We start from the raw sequence: 19,859 nt of genomic DNA on the forward strand, positions 1-19,859 counted from the left end.
GTGGATCACAGAGGGACTATGCTCTTGTTCCTCAGTCTGTAGTGCAAAAATACGCCCTCCAGTGCCTTGCTGGACTCCCATGGGCTGCTTTCCCTTGCTTTGCCCGTTCTGCTGCTACAATGGACCTCCAAGATTTTGTCTCACAAAATCGGTCGATCCAGGTTGTTGAGCTTTCTGATTTCCAAAGTTCTCATTCCTTTCTCTTTGAAGTTAGGGGCAGTCACACTTATAGTGACCCATAGCCTGGCAGTTGAAACACTGAACTGTTGCAATGTCTTGACCACCTCTCTTTGGTTTGCAATTTCTGGGGATACCAGTCCTCCAGGGTTGGTTGTTCTGTGACGGGGTGAAGGGTCTGGTAGGGTAGGGTCCATGGTTGTTGTTGGGTGGTTGGGTTCGGATTGGTCTACCGGTGCTACCTGTCGCCTTCCTCCATCGGGTTTTGAAGTCAGTCTCCTCACTCTCTAACCGGAGTGCACACTTCACGACTTCCACATAAGTGTAAAAGCTTGGGCTACTACGGCCTTTCGAGCAGTTGTCAACCCCCACTCGAACCTTCTTGCCTTTTTGTCTTCAGTAGGTATGGAGTTTATGGCGTAGCGGGACAGTTCTTCGAATTTGGCCGCGTACTGGGTGACCATCATCGTTCTTTATTTTAGGTTCAGGAACACTTGTTCCTTGGCTAAGCGAAGAGGCGTGGGAAAGTACTTGTCGAGAAACAGGGTTTCGAACTCAGCAAAGGCCATGGTGGCTATGGTATGGGTTGCTTCCATCAGGTCCCACCAATAGCGGGCTTCTCCCTTCAATTGGTATGTGGTCAAGGCCACATGGTCTCCGTCTTGGGTAATCGTCCTAAGGATCATCTTGACTTCATTCAGCCACGTCTCCGCTACGACGGGGTTGGTGTCTCCGTGGAAGGTTGAAGGTCGATGTTTGCAGAACTCGTTCATTGCTTGAGTTCGGTTCATGGGTCCGTCGTTATGGTTTTGATTTTGGCGGTTAGTGTTCAAGGCGGTGAAGAACGCTCTGATGATTTGGGCTAAGTTGGGATTTGCTTTTGAGGATCTTCCATTACCGTGTCCTACTCCGTTGTGTCGGTTCACCATCTACGAGTAGAATTTTAAGGGGGTTTTAGTCTACTTAAACAATTTTCCTTTTGCAAAGGGTGTTTCTTTCAAAAGTCGAAAGTAGTTTATCAAGTAGTATGCAACAGTACTCTCTTAATACAAGCAAGCTTTTTGTAATAAGCAGGAAATTATAAGCATAGAGTTCCACTATAATGGCAAGTAGGGACAAGGATAATCGTGTACATAAATAGTGACTAAGTAACATATAATAATAAGTAGTAACTGAAATAAGCCTTTTATTATCAACATAGGAAGAGTATAGCTTAGGAAATTCTTAGACAGACTAAAGTGATCCTAGTTCCCGACATCTTACATCCTGAAGGATTACAATTGCTCCTAGGTCGGCCTAAGGTATGCCTAATTGGCGTCCTCGGCTTTTGGGGTCTCGTCTTCTTTGAGATTCCCTCCACGTAACAGGTCTTCCTCCTCGGTCACCTCATTGGCGTCCTGGTCCCCATCGACTTCTTCCTTCTTAACTCCAACCTCAAAGTTTTCCATCGGGGGTAAAGCACCAAAGAACCCATGGAAGGCATACAAGATTTGGAACATTTCAGGAAACCAGGGGTCTTCTTTAACGGGGATAGGGGTGTTCTGCTGCACTTTTTGAAATCTCGGATTTCTGCTAGTATAGCAGCAATGTTGTTGGGATCCTCAGTCAGTTGGGTCATCATGGTTTCTACGGTGTCCCTGAATTGGCGAGCTCCAGCTACCAGGTTGACTAGGTGGTTCATCTATAGGGAAATAATTTTAAACCTCAATTAGTGATATTTAAAGATAGAGATTGACACCAAACCCGCTTTTGAGTTTCTAAGTTCCACACTCGAACCTTGATTTGAGTCATCGTCCAATTGTTCGGGAATTCCCAGCTTGGTGGTACTACCAATTTCCACACCTTGCTTCAATCCGAAGATTCTTTTGTCAGAATTCCACCCAATTTGGGACAGTAAACTTAAACTCAATTCACGTTTATGCAACGGTCCAACTATCTTGTGGTTCTACCCATTCTACCCATGGCCGAGGTTTTAAATCTAAAGCTTTGATACCAAGTTGTAACACCCCGAATTTTGAAAACGTTAAATGGACAATTTCATTGAAAATTAAATGGAGTCTAGCTCAATATTATAACATAAATCACAAAGAATTCTTTTATTCAACAAAAGGAGGGATAAACTAGGGTTCCTATCTACTGCTCCGCCTCTTCTTCCATTCTGGCCTGCTCCTCGGCTCCAAAAGCTTCACAGGTGTAAAGTTCACCCTGTTCATTTATAAGATCTGACACATTATACCGGTGTCGCCACCCATATAATATGTCAGGGTCACCAAAGGTAACACCGTGAGCTACGAAGGCTCAATAGAATAACCCATACCCTCTAACCCTTAAATTACAAATAGAGGATCGTAATATACATTGTACAAGCACAATGACACATTCATATTCATTATTCAACTATCGTTGGTGTCCATGATTTCTGAGTTTCTCCTTCACGACTCGTCGTATACTATGTCACCATTTTCCACTTTCATAAACCAAATCAATATTTCCAAAATCATTTTAAACACACCTAACCTCGGTTCTGCCACGCCGGTCTCCCGAGTATCCTCACAATGGTTCCGTCGCGCCGAGTTCCCATTGGCACACAAAAACATGTAATTTGGCATTGGCTCCTCTCCATGGATAACCAATCCACAATTCAAAACCCTCGGTTCTGCCGCTCCGAGTTTCCGAGTATCCCACAATGGTTCCGCCGTTCCCATTTGGGTTTTTAAAAAAAAATCCCTCGGTTCCGCCTCTCTGGGTTCCCGAGTATACCACAATGGTTCCACCGCTTCGGGTTCCCATTGGGATTTCAAGATAATCCCTCGGTTCTGCCGCTCCGGGGTCCCAAGTATACCACAATGGTTCCGCCGCTTCGGGTTCTCATTGGGCTTTCAAAATCATTTCTTTACACACACCTACCACACAATGGGCAAGTCCGGCCACATTGGGGTTTTAAAATCACACATTGCCTTAAACACACCCCAAGTGTCATGTTTCTACCTCCTTGATTTTTGTGTCTCGTTTTCATGCAATGACTCCATGGTAGGACTTTCCACATACGTAATCTTAAATCATTCATTGTAATCTTGAAACTAAACTAGCAAGGTCATCCAACTCTATATTCTTAATCATGCTCAAATCACAACTTAAGCATAACGCCACATATACGGACGCCATTGGAGTGAAAATCACTTAAGCTTTATCACAAGTAATAAAAGCAATTCATGCGTACATGCTCATATCCATCCTAAAGATCAAAATCCGAATACTACTAATCAAGTGTTAAATTACATCTTTCGAAGACCATTCTTTCTTTGTGAGAAGTTTAAAACAACACATGTTTATTAGAGTAAAAGTCTTCTGTTCAACATGCTCATACTTCCATTAGCAAGATACACTTGCCGACATTTATGCATTTCCGACTATTATAAACAATAGATAACCTTATCTATTTGAAAAACTAAATGGTAGATAACCTTATCTACTTAATGAAACTAAACGATAGATAACTTTATCTAATTAAGAAAAATGGTTCAGGATATTTATACTTTGAATTAAGGACAATCTACTTTCCAACATACGGTTCTATGCTATACGTAGAGTTATTGGACTAGGGATTCTACCTTTCTTCTTGGCGACTACGGAGAGATTAGGTGCGTCGGACGGAATGACTTCCTACAGTATGCTTCCGGTAGCTTCGAAAGAGAATGGTTTCTCTCGAAACTAGATCGTGACTAAAACTACTAAACTTTATGGATCAAAATGGTGTTTTAGGATGAGTTTCTTAAAGAACTTAGGAAGAACTCAAGAACAATTAAGAACAAGAAAAATAAAGTAAGAACACAAGGATTTTCTAGAGAGAAGGTGGAGGATTGGAAGGAGTGGGTTGAATGCTTAGAGAAGGGTCCTATTTATAGTGAAATTTGTCTCTCCCTCTCCTCCCTTTGGCCGGCCATATCTCTCTCTCTCTCTCTCTCTCCCATGGATTTGTTCCATTGTGTTGTCAAATCTCACCTTTAATCATGCCCATGCCTTGTCAATCTATCCTAGATGCAAGGCTAAGTAATCATAGAGATTTTCCAAGTCTTAAAGGCAAATCCTATGTAATTATAACCTAGGTTGGTAAGTCTTGAAAGTAAGAAGGAAATGATCACTACAACAAAATAGACCTTTTGCAGCACTATTCTTGGGGCATTTTACAAAGAAATGCCTTATTAGGTATCTGACGAGGCACCGGCCGAAAAGTGCCCCATTAAATTGAGTTATTAAGGCAGTTCGTAACTTGAACGCGGATTCAAAAAAAAAAAAACTTGAACGCCCTTTAATTATCTGCTACGGTGTCGTACGTATTTGAGGAGAATAGAAGGCGCGCTTCTGATTTTTACTTTGGCGCTCTTCCTTAACCATTCAGAAATTCATAATAGAATGCCCCCCCCCCCCCCCTCCCTCTCTCTCTCTCTCTCTCCATTCTCTGTGTATCTCCATAACCGACCTTAGTCTTTGATTTTCAAAATTTCGAATTCCATTTCGCAGATCTAAATTCGTTTGCGGGGAGACGAAGTTATTTTCTAGGGTTTTCCATTGAGAAGATCTGGTTTCAGAGATTTGATCAACGAAGGTTATTCAGATATATACGATGTCCATGGCGTACCTTAACCTGTAAGATATTTTGCTTCTCTCATTTCGATGGCTAATTTTTCGTTCGCCTCTGCTTTTTCTCGGTATTTTCTGGTACAAAAGTTTTATGCGATTATTGAAATTGAAGTCTTAGAGATTAAGATGCAATTCATGAAATTTCAGTCGTCTTTGGCTTTTATATATGAATTCATTAGTCTTTCATATGCAGCTTGATTTCTCTTAATTTCTCGGTTGATTTGATTTTGGGATGGCTTGAAGAACCCTAGGGTTACAAAAGATTGGCCTCCTAGTGTCAATTTGTTAATGGGGCTCTTCACAGGAACCCCTGGGTTGCAAAAAAGTAATACTCTGTCAACTCCGGTATTGTCTCTCTTCTCTCTATGGATATTTGGTGTGTAATTGGAGCTTCAGCTTTTTATGCATCAAAATCGTAGTTTTCTATGTTAGTTTTTTGTGTACTGCTTAGATTGTAGTTGGTACTTGGACTACTTGACTTAAATTGGTCTTGAATTGCTTAGTTCATTCACATATCATAGGGTTTTTAGTTTGATTCATTTGAAGATTATGGCCTTAATGCTCTTCAATGCGCTACCATGTATATTTTGATTTTGAGAGTTGTTATATGTTGCTCTTCAATGTGCAGTTCTTGTCAAATTTGACTAAAGCAGTACTCGGAATTCATGGTATGCAACAGGTACATATGAATGTGATAACTGATGATTTGTTTATGGATATATCACGTCATGTTTAACAAGTATGTCTCTCTTGGACAAATGATCAATTTAGATTCTCATTATTATGTTATGAAGAAAAAGCAGTGTATAGCTTTAAAAGCATAGTAGTTGTTGTTTTCTTGAGCTCTGTCCATTTAGTTTTTTGTTTTGCTAGCATCATTTTGACACTACCAATGTCATCCTTGCACAATGTTTAATTTCTCCTTTAATTCTCTCGTTAGCACATCCGTTCAGTATTACTTTTTGCCATTTTGGAATCTTTGCCCAGGTGGCTCAGATTTTATCTTTTTGGGTTATGCAACTTCATGGGTGTGGTGTTCTTGTGATGTTAATACATAAATGGAGAGCTGATTTCCAAAGAAGAGAGCAAATGACCCAGGTTCAAGTTGCTTTTCTTTCGTGGGTTAGTCTGTAGAAGTAAGAACTTTGATTAGCTAACCTAATTCTAACTTGTATACCTAATTGAGCTAGTGTTATTTATGGTTCTTTTGTTTTCTATACATCTTCATATTCGAGCTAGTTGCGCATTCATCGAGTCTTCTTTTAGATGGCGTATTTTGTCTTTGCCCTTGTCATTTAACTTCAATATTGTTACAAATAGGAGCGCTCACATTACTCTCTAGCCTCATTGGAAGGTACTATCTTCAGATCGTTTGGCAAAAAAGAAAGCCACAACATCTGGCATTTGGTTTTGTTGCTTGGCAATATTTCGACATTGAAGGGACAAAGAAGGGTTTACTTACAGCAGAGAAAAAAATGTTCACTTGCATGTTAACTTCAGACTATACTTCTCCATGAAAGAGAACACTGGAAAATCAGATTGCATGTCTTTGTAAATTACTCAACTGGCACTCGTTTACATGTAGATACACCCCTTACGGAAGAACGAATTAGTTTTGCATGTTATGATGCCGTAATTTGAAGTTTCTGTGCAAGGGGAGGCATGAAGGAATGGTCTTGGCCAATTTTTGTGCATCAGGTACGACACTTACCGTCTTTAAGCCCTATTCACATAATTGTGTTAATCTGAAGTTCATATTGGCAAGATTTCTTGAGGAGGGGATGATGTTTAAAGTTGACATTAGAATATTTTTGCCAGTGGTCTATTGGTCTATTGCTGCTATCTATCCAGGGCTGAAGGCATGCTCTCCATGTCAAAAGGCCTTAGAAGTTAGAATAATTGTGCATTTTGAGTTTTTATATTTCTTTATGCAATGATCTACACTTGACTGGACTGGTCCTGCTCCTGCTCCTGCAGTTTCTTGGTTAATGGGGTGAGGTTTTTTCTTGGTTACGGAGTTTGTATATCTCTTTATGCAAGGAAGCTCTTTTTGGATTACGATGATCATTTTCTCAAGGATATCCAAGTCAAGGTACTTATTTTTACGCTTCCTTATTTGTGAAAGACAAGCATAGACTTGCTGAGATTGAGTTTGGTATGCTACAATAGCTATTAAAAGGCATAGAATATGAAGATGTGACTGATTTTCTCTTTAGTTTCCCTGGTTTTTTATTCTTTCCTAGAAGTCGATTCAATATCTTACAAAGTATACTTTTGTACTTGGAGGATAATATACAACTTCAAGGATTTGTGTCTCTAGTATGTTTAGTTGTTGGTATTAGAAATCTACTTCAATTCTTGGCAACGATAATAAAACTCCTTAAATTTCCTTTTCTGGATGAGCGAGTGTTTCTTATTGTATATCCTTGTTTGTCAATTCAGGTATCAAAGGATGAAGACAGTGAGTGCAGGGAGGATTTAGATAGCGATCGCAGAGAGGATTTCGTGGGTGTTACATTTTTTTAGCTTCAGTGACTTGTACATATGGTTGATCGACTATTTCTCTCTGTCTTGTAACTTAGTAGGATTCGCAGGATCTTGTATTTATAAATTTGATCCAAGTATTTGTATGCTTAAATTGGCAATTTTATATGTTTAAGAAGTTGAATTCTTAGTTTTGGATGCTTGGTGAGTAGTATGGGATTGAATTAGCATCTAGCTAGTAAATTTTTTTTTTAAAAGAAAAACTTCTTTTGGGGCATTTAAAAGTGCCCTATTAGGAAATCTATGGAGGCAGTTCCAAGTGCATCATTAATGAAGCTATTGCAGCACCTTAAAATGTCGCTATAGATGTTTAACCATGGTTAACCATTCACTGCGAACATGCTGTAGTAGCTCCGTGAAATGCCTTAATACATATGCTTATGTGGCAGTTTTGTGTGCCTCTTCAACCACTTCTTGCAGCTCCTAAAAGTGCCCCATAAGCCTATTGTTGCACTGATACACACGACATTTCATCAAAATGCCCAAATAGTTAAAATGCCCCATAAAGTAAGTTTATAGGGCATTTCAACTGCCCCAAAAGCTCGTTTCTGTTGTAGTGGATAGCTAGGCTAAGGAGTAGTCTTCCCATGTTTAGTCAATCCTAGGTCTAGGTTTGTAGTCAATTTCTAGGCTTATTAAGGCTAGGATTGTGTGCTTAAAAAAGACTAGAAATGGGTTATCACATTGTACTTTGGCTTGAGTGTAAAGATGGTAAAAGAGGTAGCTTGCTTTAGTGACCCAACACATGCACACACTTCACTCTCTCTCACTCTTGGCCTCCCTCTCTCTCTCTCTCTCTCTCTCTCTCTCTCTCTCTCTCTCTCTCTCTCTCCCTCCCTAGTACAATGTATATATATATATATATCTACATATCTAGAGAAAATCTAGGAAAGTGACTTTGGTGGGCAATTTAGGTTTAGGGCTATTAGTCTTAGGATGGCATTCTTGACAAGGCTAAATTTGCTTCTTTTGGAAGCAAAATGATGGCTTCCTAAGGACATGATTTGTCTTGTCAAATCATATGTTCATTGGCAAATACTAATGTCCATTATCCAAGGAATAATAATTTCCCTAGCAAATATTATCCAATGGTTAAAGAGATAATGATGATGGTATGGCCTTGATATGACTAGTCATAGGTGTAATGATGACCTCTCTAAGTCTAAAAGGTTCAATTAGGGTTGGAGGAGTTCATAAGGCTCAAAGACGGTCAAAAACGTCCATCTAGGGTTAAGAAATTGTAACTCGGTGAATTGGTAGTTCGGTTCTTTAACTAATCGGTTGGAAACTAACTTTATTAGACATGTAGGATTCTTAGTCAAGAAATATAATTTTAAAGGACTTAAATCTAATTATGACGGATTATTAGAAATTAAAAAGAAATTTTAAAAGCAATCCAAGTAATTAAAAATAAAATTCAAATATTTTACGAAATTTTTATTTACCAAAATCAAGGTCGTTACAAACCATCCCCCTTAAAATAATTTCGTCCTCGAAATTGGTGCATGGCTACGAACTAGACCTCGTCGCTAAACTGGTCTTGAAATGCCCAAAAATGCTTTGGCATCACACGGCCACTGTCTAAGGCTCCAACAGGTCCTAGAAGTATCTTGGAGTAAGACGACTCCGTTGCAGGCATCCATCAGAAAACCTTTGCATGTTTTGTTAATTAAGACTCATCACTTGCTTAACAAAACGGGGTTGAAGTTTCTTCAGCCGTCGAACAACTTGCCTCATTGTACACCTTTGATGAAGTTTCCATTGTAAATGCCAACGTCAAATGCAAAACTTCTACCAAATCATCATGCGGTCCCGTAGCCCACAACGTTTCCTTAGCACGACCCTGTCGAATCAGCATGCCTCCTCACCTAACGATATTAAACCCATTTCCAAAACTAGGAAACAATGGATTCACTTGAGCAGAATAACATTATAATCATAAGGCGTAAGTACTTCATCCTCATTCAGGGGAAAATCGAACATCAGCAAGTAAGCCTTATGATAATTTACAAACTCAGATATTATTAGCAAAGGCACTAAAAGAACATATGCAGTCACGGGGAAAATAAGCCTTCGGCAGCGTCGACTTCTGACGGTAATTTCAGAGGTACGACTGCTTCCAATTCAATACTGGTTCGACCTTACTTTCGTCCACCGTAATTCTATCCTTGGATCCTACGTTCCTCCAAGAACTTAACAACTTCTTGCCAGAACTCACATTTACTTGTCTTGTCATAAAGTTGGCTATCTCGGAGTACTTGTAATACTATCCGAAGGTGTCCTTCGTGCTCCTCCTTATTGATAGAGTATATCCAGATGTCATCAATGAACACCACTATAGATTTGTCTTAGTAGGGTTGAAAAATCTTGTTCATGAGACACATGGATACTGCCAGAGCGTTGGTCAGCACGAATGGCATCACTACAAACTTGTAGTGTCCATATCTCGTACTAAAGGCTGTCTTAGCGAAATCCTTATCTCGGATCCTTAATTAATGATAGCTTGATCGAGGATTGATCTTGGAGAAACAGGACGCTCCTCTCAATTGATCAAGGAGATCATCGATCCTAGGCATTGGATATCGGTTCTTGACTGTGACTTGGTTTTCCCTCTATAGTCGATACATAGTCGAAAAGTTCCTTCTTTCTTTCTTCACGAATAATGCCGGCGCTCCCCATGGTAATGTACTCGGCCTAATGAAATAGCTCCTTTGATTGGGTCTTGAGCTCCTTTTGTTCCACGAGGCTATTTGGTACGGTGCCATAGAGATGGGTGTCGTTCCCGGTTGGAGTTCTATGGGGCAGTCTATCTCTCTTTGGGGTGGTAAGCCAGGATGTTCTTCAGGGAAAACATCAAGAACGATGTGTGGTAATCCCACTTCCATTCTATCGGCTTCTTCCAATTGGAGACTAGCGAGCCATCCAAATAGTTGGTTCTGCCACTTCGATCTTTTCGTCGCCTAACTCGCCATCCGTCTATCCCCCTTAAAAGAAAACGAGTCCCTTCCAAGGTATAAGTTGTCACTATCTTCTGATGGCAGTCTATGACCGCTTGATGTGCCGATAGCCAGTCCATCAGTGGGATTACGTCAAAATCCGCCATGTCGATCATTCTAAGATCGCAGTTTAGGCGCAGGTTGGCTACTCCCAGTTTGCACCCTTTACACACTAGACTAATAGCTATACTCCCCCCAAATGGTGATGTTACTTTCATACACGTACTTAGGGTTTCTGTTTTTAGTCCTAGTACAGCTACGTAGGCAGTAGAGATAAATGAATGCAATGCCCAGGGTCAAACAAGACTTGTACGCAGGTACTATATAATAGTAGGGTACCTTGGATGGCAGAGGGATCCTGCTCTTGTTCCTCAGTCTGTAGTGCAAAAATACGCCCTCCAGTGCCTTGCTGGACTCCCATGGGCTGCTTTCCCTTGCTTTTCCCATTCTACTGCTGCCATGGACCTCCAATATTTTGTTTCACAAAATCGGCCGATCCAGGTTGTTGAGCTTTCTGATTTCCAAAGTTCTCATTCCTTTCTCTTTGTAGTTGGGGGCAGTCGCACTTATAGTGACCCATAGCCTGACAGTTGAAACACTGAACTGTCGCTATGTCTTGACCACCTCTCTTTGGTTGGCCATTTCTGGGGATACTAGTCCTCCAGGGTTGGTTGTTCTGTGACGGGGTGAAGGGTCTGGTAGGGTAGGATCCACGGTTGTTGTTGGGTGGTTGGGTTCGGATTGGTTCGCCGGTGCTGCCTATCGCCTTCCTCCATCGGGTTTTGAAGTCAGTCTCCTCACTCTCTAACCAGAGTGCACACTTCACGACTTCAACATAGGTGGTAAAAGCTTGGGCTACTACGGCCTTTCGAGCAGTTGTCAACCCCCACTCGAACCTTCTTGCCTTCTTGTCTTCAGTAGGTATGGAGGTTATGGCGTAGCGGGACAGTTCTTTGAATTTGGCCGCGTACTGGGTGACCATCATCGTTCCGTGTTTTAGGTTCAGGAACTCTTGTTCCTTGGCTAAGCGAAGAGGCGTGGGAAAGTACTTGTCGAGAAACAGGGTTTTGAACTCAGCAAAGGTCATGGTGGCTATGGTATGGGTTGCTTCCATCAAGTCCCACCAATAACGGGCTTCTCCCTTCAATTGGTATGTGGTCAAGGCCACACGGTCTCCGTCCTAGGTAATCCCTAAAGTCCTAAGGATCATCTTGACTTCATTCAGCCATGTCTCGGCTACGACGGGGTTGGTGTCTCCATGGAAGGTCAGAGGTCGACGTTCGCAGAACTTGTTCATTGCTTGAGTTCGGTTCATGGGTCCGTCGTTATGGTTTTTGTTTTGGCGGTTAGCATTCAAGGCGGTGATGAACGCTTGCATGATTTGGGTAAGTCGGGATTTGCGTTTGAGGATCCTCCGTTACCGTGTCCTACTCCGTTGCGTCGGTTCACTATCTACGAGTAGAATTTTAAGGGGGTTTTAGTCTACTTAAACAATTTTCCTTTTGCAAAGGGTGTTTCTTTCAAAAGTCGAAAGTAGTTTATCAAGTAGTATGCAACAGTACTCTCTTAATACAAGCAAGCTTTTTTTGTAATAAGCATAAAATTATAAGCATAGAGTTCCACTATAATGGCAAGTAGGGACAAGGATAATCGTGTACGTAAATAGTGACTAAGTAACATATAAGAATAAGTGGTAACTGAAATAAGCCTTTTATTATCAACATAGGAAGAGTACAGCTTAGGAATTCTTGGACAGACTGAAGTGATCCTAGTTCCCGACATCCTACATCCCGAAGGATTACAATTGCTCCTAGGCCGGCCTAACGTATGCCTAATTGGCGTCCTCGGCTTTTGGGGTCTCATCTTCTTCGAGATTCCCTCCACCTAACAGGTTTTCCTCCTCTTTCACCTCATTGGCGTTCTTGTCACCATCGACTTCTTCCTCCGTAACTCCAACCTCAAAGTTTTCCATCGGGGGTAAAGCACCAAAGAACCCATGGAAGGCATACAGGATTGGGAACATTTCAGGAAACCGAGGTCTTCTTCAATGGGGATAGGGGTGTTCTGCTGCACTTTTTTTAAATCTCGGATTTCTGCTAGTACAGCGGCAATGTAGTTGGGATCCTCAGTCAGTTGGGTCATCATGGTTTCTACGGTGTCCTTGAATTGGCGAGCTCCAGCTAACAGGTTGACTAGGTGGTTCATCTACAGGGAAAGAATTTTAAACCTCAATTAGTGATATTTAAAGATAGAGATTGACACCAAAACCGCTTTTGAGTTTCTAAGTTCCACACTCGATCCTTGATTTAAGTCATCATCCAATTGTTCGGGAATTCCCAACTCGGTGGTGCTGCCAATTTCCACACCTTGCATCCATCCGAAGATTGTTTTTTCAGAATTCCACCCAATTTGGGACGGTAAACTTAAACTCAATTCACGTTTATCCAATGGTCAAACTATCTTGTGGTTCTACCCATTCTACCCGTGGCCGAGGTTTTGAACCTAAAGCTTTGATACCAAGTTGTAACGCCCTGAATTTTGGGAACGTTAAATGGACAATTTCATTGAAAATTAAATGGAGTCTGGCTCAATATTACGACATAAATCACAAAGAATTTTTTTATTCAACAAAAGGAGGGGTAAACTAGGGTTCCTATCTACTGCTCCGCCTCTTCTTCCATTCTGGCCAGCTCCTCGGCTCCAAAAGCATCCAAGGTGTAAAGTTCACCCTGTTCATCTATAAGATCTGACACATTATAACGGCGTTGCCACCCATATAATATGTTAGGGTCACCACAGGTAACACCGTGAGCTACGAAAGCTCAATAGAATAACCCATACCCTCTAACCCTTAAATTACAAACAGAGAATCATAATATACGTAGTACAAGCACAATGACACATTCATATTCATTATTCAATTATTGTTGGTGTCCATGATTTTTGAGTTTCTCCTACGCGACTCGTCGTATACTCTGTCACCATTTTCTACTTTCATAAACCAAATCAACATTTCCAGAATCATTTTAAACACACCCAACCTTAGTTCTGCTGCGCCAATCTCCCGAGTATCCTCACAATGGTTCCGCCGCGTCGGGTTCCTGTTGGCACACAAAAACATGGAATTTGGCATTGGCTCCTCTTCACGGATAACCAATCCACAATTCAAAACCCTCAGTTCCGCCGCTCCGGGTTCCTGAGTATCCCATAATGGTTCCGCCGCTCCAGGTTCCCATTTGGGTTTTTTTTTTAAAAATCTCTCGGTTCCGCAGCTCCAGGTTCCCAAGCATACCACAATGGTTCCGCCGCTCCGGATTCCCATTGGGCTTTCAAGATAATCCCTCGGTTCCGCCGCTCCGGGTTCCCGAGTATACTACAATGGTTCTGCCGCTCCGGGTTCTCATTGGGCTTTCAAAATCATTTCTTTACACACACCTACCACACAATGGGCAAGTCCGGCCACATTGGGGTTTCAAAATCACACCTTGCCTTAAACACACCCTAAGTGTCATGTTTCTACCTCCTTGATTTCTGTGTCTCGTTTTCACGCAACGACTCTGCGGTAGGACTTTCCACATACGTAATCTTAAATCATTCATTGTAATCTTGAAACTAAACTAGCAAGGTCATCCAACTCTATATTCTTAATCATGCTCAAATCACCACTTAAGCATAACGCCACATGTACGGACGCCCTTGGAGTGAAAATCACTTATGCTTTATCACAAGTAATACAAGCAATTCATGCATACATGCTCATATCCATCCTAAAGATCAAAATCCAAATACTGCTAATCAAGTGTTAAATTCCATCTTTCGAAGACCATTCTTTCTTTGTGAGAAGTTCAAAACAACACATGTTTATTAGAGTAAAAGTCGTCTGTTCAACATGCTCATACTTCCATTAGCAAGATACACTTACCGACATTTATGCATTTCCGACTATTATAAATGATAGATAACCTTATCTATTTGAAAAACTAAATGGTAGATAACCTTATCTACTTAATGAAACTAAAAGATAGATAACTTTATCTACTTAAGAAAAATGGTTAAGGATATTTATACTTTGAACTAAGGACATTCTACTTTCCAACATACGGTTCTATGCTATACGTAAAGTTATTGGACTAGGGATTCTACCTTTCTTCTTGGCGACTACGGAGAGATTAGGTGCGTCAGACAGAATGACTTCCTACGGTATGCTTCCGGTAGCTTTGAAAGAGAAAGGTTTCTCTCGAAACTAGATCGTGACTAAAACTACTAAACTTTATGGATCGAAAAGGTGTTTTAGGATGAGTTTCTTGCAGAACTTAGGAAGAACTCAAGAACACTCAAGAAAAAGAAAAATAAAGTAAGAACACAAGGATTTTCTAGAGAGAAGTTGGAGGATTGGAAGGTGTGGGTTCAATGCTTGGACAAGGGTCCTATTTATAGCGAAATTTGGCTCTCCCTCTCCTCCCTTTGGCCGGCCATATCTCTCTCTCTCTCTCTCCCATGGATTTGTTCCATTGTGTTGTCAAATCTCACCTTTAATCATGCCCATGCCTTGTCAATCTATCCTAGGTGCAAGGCTAAATAATCATGGAGATTTTCCAAGGCTTAAAGGCAAATCCTAGGTAATTATAACCTAGGTTGGTAAGTCTTGCAAGTAAGAAGGAAATGATAGCTAGGCTAAAGAGTAGTCTTCCTATGTTTAGTCAATCCTAAGTCTTGGTTTGTAGTCAATTTCTAGGGTTATTAAGGCTAGGATTGTCTGCTTGAAAAAGACTAGAAATGGGTTGTCACATTGTACTTAGGCTTGAGTGTAAAGATGGTAAAAGAGGTAGCTTGCTTAAGTGACCCAACACATGCACACGCTTCACTCTCTCTCTCTCTCTCTCTCTCTCTCTCTCTCTCTCTCTCTCTCTCTCTCTCTCTCTCTCTCTCTCTCTCTCTCCCTAGTACAATGTGTGTGTGTGTGTGTATATATCTACATATCTAGAGAAAATCTAGGAAAGTGACTTTGGTGGGCAATTTAGGTTTAGGGCTATTAGTCTTAGGATGGCATGCATGACAAGGTTAAGTGTGCTTCTTTTGGAAGCAAAATGATGGCTTCCTAAGGCCATGATTTGTCTTGTCAAATCATATGTTCATTGGCAAATACTAATGTCCATTATCCAAGAAATAATAATTTCCCTAGCAAATATTATCCAATGGTTAAAGAGATAATGATGATGGTATGGCCTTGATATGACTAGTCATGGGTGTAATGATGACCTCTCTAAGTCTAAATGGTTCAATTAGGGTTGGAGGGGTTCATAAGGCTCAAAGACAGTCAAAAAGGTCCATCTAGGGTTAGGAAATTGTAACTCGGTGAATTGGTAGTTCGGTTCTCCAACTAATCGGTTGGAAACTAACTTTACTAGCCAGGTAGGATTCTTAATCAAGAAATATAACTTTAAAGGACCTAAATCTAATTATGACGGATTATTAGAAATTAAAAAGACATTTTAAAAGCAATCCAAGTAATTAAAAATAAAATTTAAATATTTAACGAAATTTTTATTTACCAAAAATCGGGGTCGTTACAACTCCTCTCTCTCCAATATTCTTTCTTTCAAACCTTTCTCTCACCTAATCTTTTTTATTTTTTCTCTCCTAACTATCTCTCTTTAGACTATTAATCCTAACCCCAACAAATGCCACCCATAGCTATGACCGCCGGAGAGACCATTCGTTATCATGAAATACTTCATGGCAAAATTGCCTCAATTTGTGGTAAAATTTTAATTTTAATTGTAAATTTGCAGAAAAATCACATATTCAAAATCAACCATATTTATTATTAAAAAAATCTACAAAATTTCCATGAAATACTCAAATCACATATTCAAATCGATCACGTTTATCACAAATTATTTATGCAAAATTACCATGACAATTGATGTTCCAACTACGACAACCATTTCATAGCAAAATTCTACTAATTGATCATGTTTTATCATGACTGTAGTGGCCCGAATAAATGGGGCTCCGTACTGACTCCGAAGACATACCACCGAGCTCCGTACCGACCCTGGAAGCATATTACCGAGCTCCTTACCGACCCTGGAAGCATATTACCGAGGGCTCCGTACCAACCCGGAGACATACCACCGAGGGCTCCGTTCTGACCCCGGAAGCATATTACCGAGGGCTCTGTACCGACCCCGGAGACATATTACCGACGGCACCCGAGGGCTCCGTACCAACCCCGGAGACATACCACCGAGGGCTCCATACCGACCCCCGAAACGCAGCACCAAGGGCTCCCGAGCAAGCCCTGATAAGACATAGCATCGAGAATAATCCTCACAAAGGGCTGACCTGGCCATGTGCTCCGTAACCGCTTTATCTGGTGCGTTATCTATGATGTCACTCGAGGCGGTTACTCGAGCGTACCCTTCACGCGCTAGCTTGGAGGCCAAGCAAACCTAGGTCTATAAATATGAAGGGACTCTAACCTAAAGAGGTATGCCATCTTACCGTAACCCTAGATCTATATTCTCCCCTGAGATCTGACTTGATCGTCAGAGGGTCACTAGGCTATTCCAGCCCTAGTGACTTGTTGCAGGTCCAGAGGCAGGGGAACGGAGCAGCGGAGGAGGAATACCAACTCAGGTCAAGGTCCCGTAAAATCGAACCCCTACAATTGGCGACTCTGCTGGGGACCTAGCCACCTTCTCAGTCATTCATCTATTTCCCTTCCAAGAGCTCCGTTCAAGCTTCCTGAACCAGTTATGGTGGAAGTCGAAGACCCTCATCTCAGTGAAACCACCCTTGGGCTCGATCCTCTCGGAGACCACAACCTGAACTCCAGCAGAGCCGGCGCCCAGGGAAAGGCCCACATGTCCATCGGAGTCGGAACCGGAACCTCGATGTAGGACGCAGGGGCTGCCACCGAACTCCACACCTACATCCGCCACCTGGAGCGGAAGATCGACGACCTAACAATGGTCATGGAGCGCGACAAGCACGTCAGGGACAAGTTGGCCGAGATCAAACATCTCCTCCAGATCTCTCCATCTCAGTCCTCCGGGAGCCATGGCGGACGAAGAAACCATCACAGCCCTCCTTACAATTGCAGAGGCCATCTGCAGTAGCATCGATCTTGCCCCTCGGCTAAAGACTGCCTTGAACCACCGGAGGAGGGCCGCAACGAAAAGTGTGCAGGGCGCAAAGAACGTTCTTGTTCCCCTAACCCCAGAGGACCCCGCGGGAATCTGCCTTCGAGAGGCTTGATGCCGAAAGCGTCTCCACCTCCTCCACCCACTTAGTCCGGATCGGGAAGGGCCGCCGCGAGCCCACCCCCAGTTTCATCAAGGCTGCCAATGAGGATGATGGCCTCTTGGAATTCCAAGCCAAAGGGTATCGCAAACGGCTAAAAAATGCTCGAGCAAAGAGCCAGTTCGTCTCTCTCACCCAAAAGAAAAAGGTGACGGAACCCTTCCGTGCCTCCTTCGTGCCTTGGTTTCCCGAAGCCGAGCCCACGAACCGACGGAACCCTCCCGTGCCTCCTTCGTGCCTAGGTTTCCCGAAGCCGAGCTCAAGAATCGACGGAACCCTTCCGTGCCTCCTTCGTGCCTTGGTTTTCGGAAGGCCTTGGTTTTCCGAAGCCGAGCCCACGAACCGACGGAACCCTTCCGTGCCTCCTTCGTGCCTTGGTTTTCTGAAGCTGAGCCCACGAACCGACAGAACCCTTCCGTGCCTCCTTCGTGACTTTGTTCCTCGAAACCGAGCCCACGAACCTACGGAACCCTTTCGTGCCTCTTTCATGCCTTTGTTTCCTGAAGCCGAGCCCACAAACCGAAGGAACCCTTCCGTGCCTCCTTTGTGCCTAGGTTTCCCGAAGCCGAGCCCACGAACCGATGGAACCCTTCCGTGCCTCATTCGTGCCTCGGTTTCCATAAATCGAACCCATGAACAGACGAACAACGGGTATGAGGCTCGACACATCTCTCTGGGGCTTTATACACATTAAAACATTCGGCCATATTACTCGTCAACTCCTCCCAAACCAATAAGAGGTCGAGAGAAGTTGAGGGGCTATTGTAGTGGCCCGAATAAATGGGGCTCCGTACTGACTCTGAAGACATACCATCAAGCTCCGTACCGACCCTAGAAGCATATTACCAAGCTCCTTACCGACCCTGGAAGCATATTACCGAGGGCTCCGTACCAACCCGGGGAGACATACCACCGAGGGCTCCATACCGACCCCGGAAGCATATTACCGAGGGCTCTGTACCGACCCCGGAGACATATTACCGACGGCACCCGAGGGCTCCGTACCAACCCCGGAGACATACCACCGAGGGCTCCATACCGACCCCCGAAACGCAGCACCAAGGGCTCCCAAGCAAGCCCTGATAAGACATAGCATCGAGAATAATCCTCACAAAGGGTTGACCTGGCCATGTGCTCCGTTAACCGCCTTATCCGGTACGTTATCTATGATGTCACTCGAGGCGGTTACCCGAGCGTACCCTTCACGCGCTAGCTTAGAGGCCAAGCAAACCTAGGTCTATAAATACGAAGGGACTCTAACCTAAAGAGGTATGCCATCTTACCGTAACCCTAGATCTATATCCTCCCCTGAGATCTGACTTGATCGTCAGAGGGTCACTGGGCTATTCCAGCCCTAGTGACTTGTTGCAGGTCCAGAGGCAGGGGAATGGAGCAGCGGAGGAGGAATAGCAACTCAGGTCAAGGTCGTGTCAAATCGAACCCCTACAATGACATATTTCATCACAAAATTAGTCGAACCACACATTTAGATCAAATCGTCCATACTTATCATGAATAATTTTCACAAAATTACAATGAAACGTGACAAGTAGGTTACAAACATAGAGCAAACTCTTAAATTTACAACTATATTCGGTGGATCATTAATAGACATTTAGGATAGTTTCTCTTTTCCATACGAAGCTGTGATGACTGATGACGTTAAATAATAATTTTCGACATTACCAATATAAACTACTTCCAGATCTCATACAAAAAATGGAGGGGTTTCTCAAGACTCAGACTCAACTTGCTCAAGAGAACGAGAGAGTGGGCGGTGGCTTTTGTGGCGGTCGGTATCCCGTCTCCGCCACAATGGATTGATCTGAGCATGGAACACCGTAGTTGAAGGTGGGGTGAAGCACATTGCAGTTCTAAGCTTGAATCTGGAATCACGGCGGCAGCGGCCACTAGAGGAGTGAGAGAGGACGGTGGGTGTTCGAGGCGGAAGAGGGAGAGAGGCCAGCAGCGAGCATGGATCGTCGAGCAGTGGCGTCATACGATACTGCTGGTGGCTGCTCCGGCGATCCACGGCGACAGACGATACTGCTGGTGGCTGCTCCAGCGGATCGCCGTTCTTCTCAATCAGTTCACCGTCGACGATGGGGATTTCCCATTTTGTTCAGTGCAACTACTACTACCCTTGTCATTTTGTTCCACCTTTGTTAGTTTTATAGGATCAATTACTTATTG

The 19,859-nt window shown here is 42.8% G+C and overlaps 2 protein-coding genes across 9 annotated transcripts; one reads left to right on the forward strand and one right to left on the reverse strand.

Moving 5' to 3' along the window:
- Nucleotides 1-4,707: 4,707 nt before the first annotated feature.
- On the forward strand, nt 4,708-7,496 carry LOC131333102 (uncharacterized). Of its 8 annotated transcripts, XM_058367442.1 has the most exons (5): nt 4,708-5,163; nt 5,447-5,497; nt 6,404-6,516; nt 6,859-6,910; nt 7,035-7,496. In XM_058367442.1, the coding sequence occupies exons 3-5, from the start codon at nt 6,489-6,491 to the stop codon at nt 7,342-7,344; spliced, it is 390 nt and encodes a 129-aa protein (XP_058223425.1). In that variant the 5' UTR covers nt 4,708-5,163; nt 5,447-5,497; nt 6,404-6,488; the 3' UTR covers nt 7,345-7,496. The 8 variants fall into 8 exon arrangements, 3 of the variants coding, with proteins under 3 accessions (XP_058223425.1, XP_058223426.1, XP_058223424.1); XM_058367443.1 differs by lacking the exons at nt 4,708-5,163; nt 5,447-5,497 and having other exon boundaries at nt 5,915-6,516; nt 7,035-7,137; nt 7,261-7,496; XR_009201709.1 differs by having other exon boundaries at nt 4,708-5,497; nt 6,863-7,496.
- A 3,310-nt stretch (nt 7,497-10,806) lies between these two features.
- LOC131332820 (uncharacterized) lies at nt 10,807-11,445 on the reverse strand. The gene has a single exon (XM_058367122.1). The coding sequence runs from the start codon at nt 11,443-11,445 to the stop codon at nt 10,807-10,809; it is 639 nt and encodes a 212-aa protein (XP_058223105.1).
- Between the last annotated feature and the right edge of the window lie 8,414 nt (nt 11,446-19,859).

Source organism: Rhododendron vialii, chromosome 7a, assembly GCF_030253575.1.
Source record: "Rhododendron vialii isolate Sample 1 chromosome 7a, ASM3025357v1".
In the NCBI taxonomy this organism is placed as follows: domain Eukaryota; kingdom Viridiplantae; phylum Streptophyta; class Magnoliopsida; order Ericales; family Ericaceae; genus Rhododendron; species Rhododendron vialii.

Coding starts and splice junctions, on each gene's coding strand:
- LOC131333102 (XM_058367442.1), top strand. CDS start 6,489: ATGGTCTTGGCCAATTTTTGTGCATCAG. Junction 6,517..6,858: donor GGCCAATTTTTGTGCATCAG/GTACGACACTTA, acceptor TCTTTATGCAAG/GAAGCTCTTTTTGGATTACG. Junction 6,911..7,034: donor TCAAGGATATCCAAGTCAAG/GTACTTATTTTT, acceptor TTTTCTCTTTAG/TTTCCCTGGTTTTTTATTCT.
- LOC131332820 (XM_058367122.1), bottom strand. CDS start 11,445: ATGACCTTTGCTGAGTTCAAAACCCTGTTTCTCGACAAGTACTTTCCC.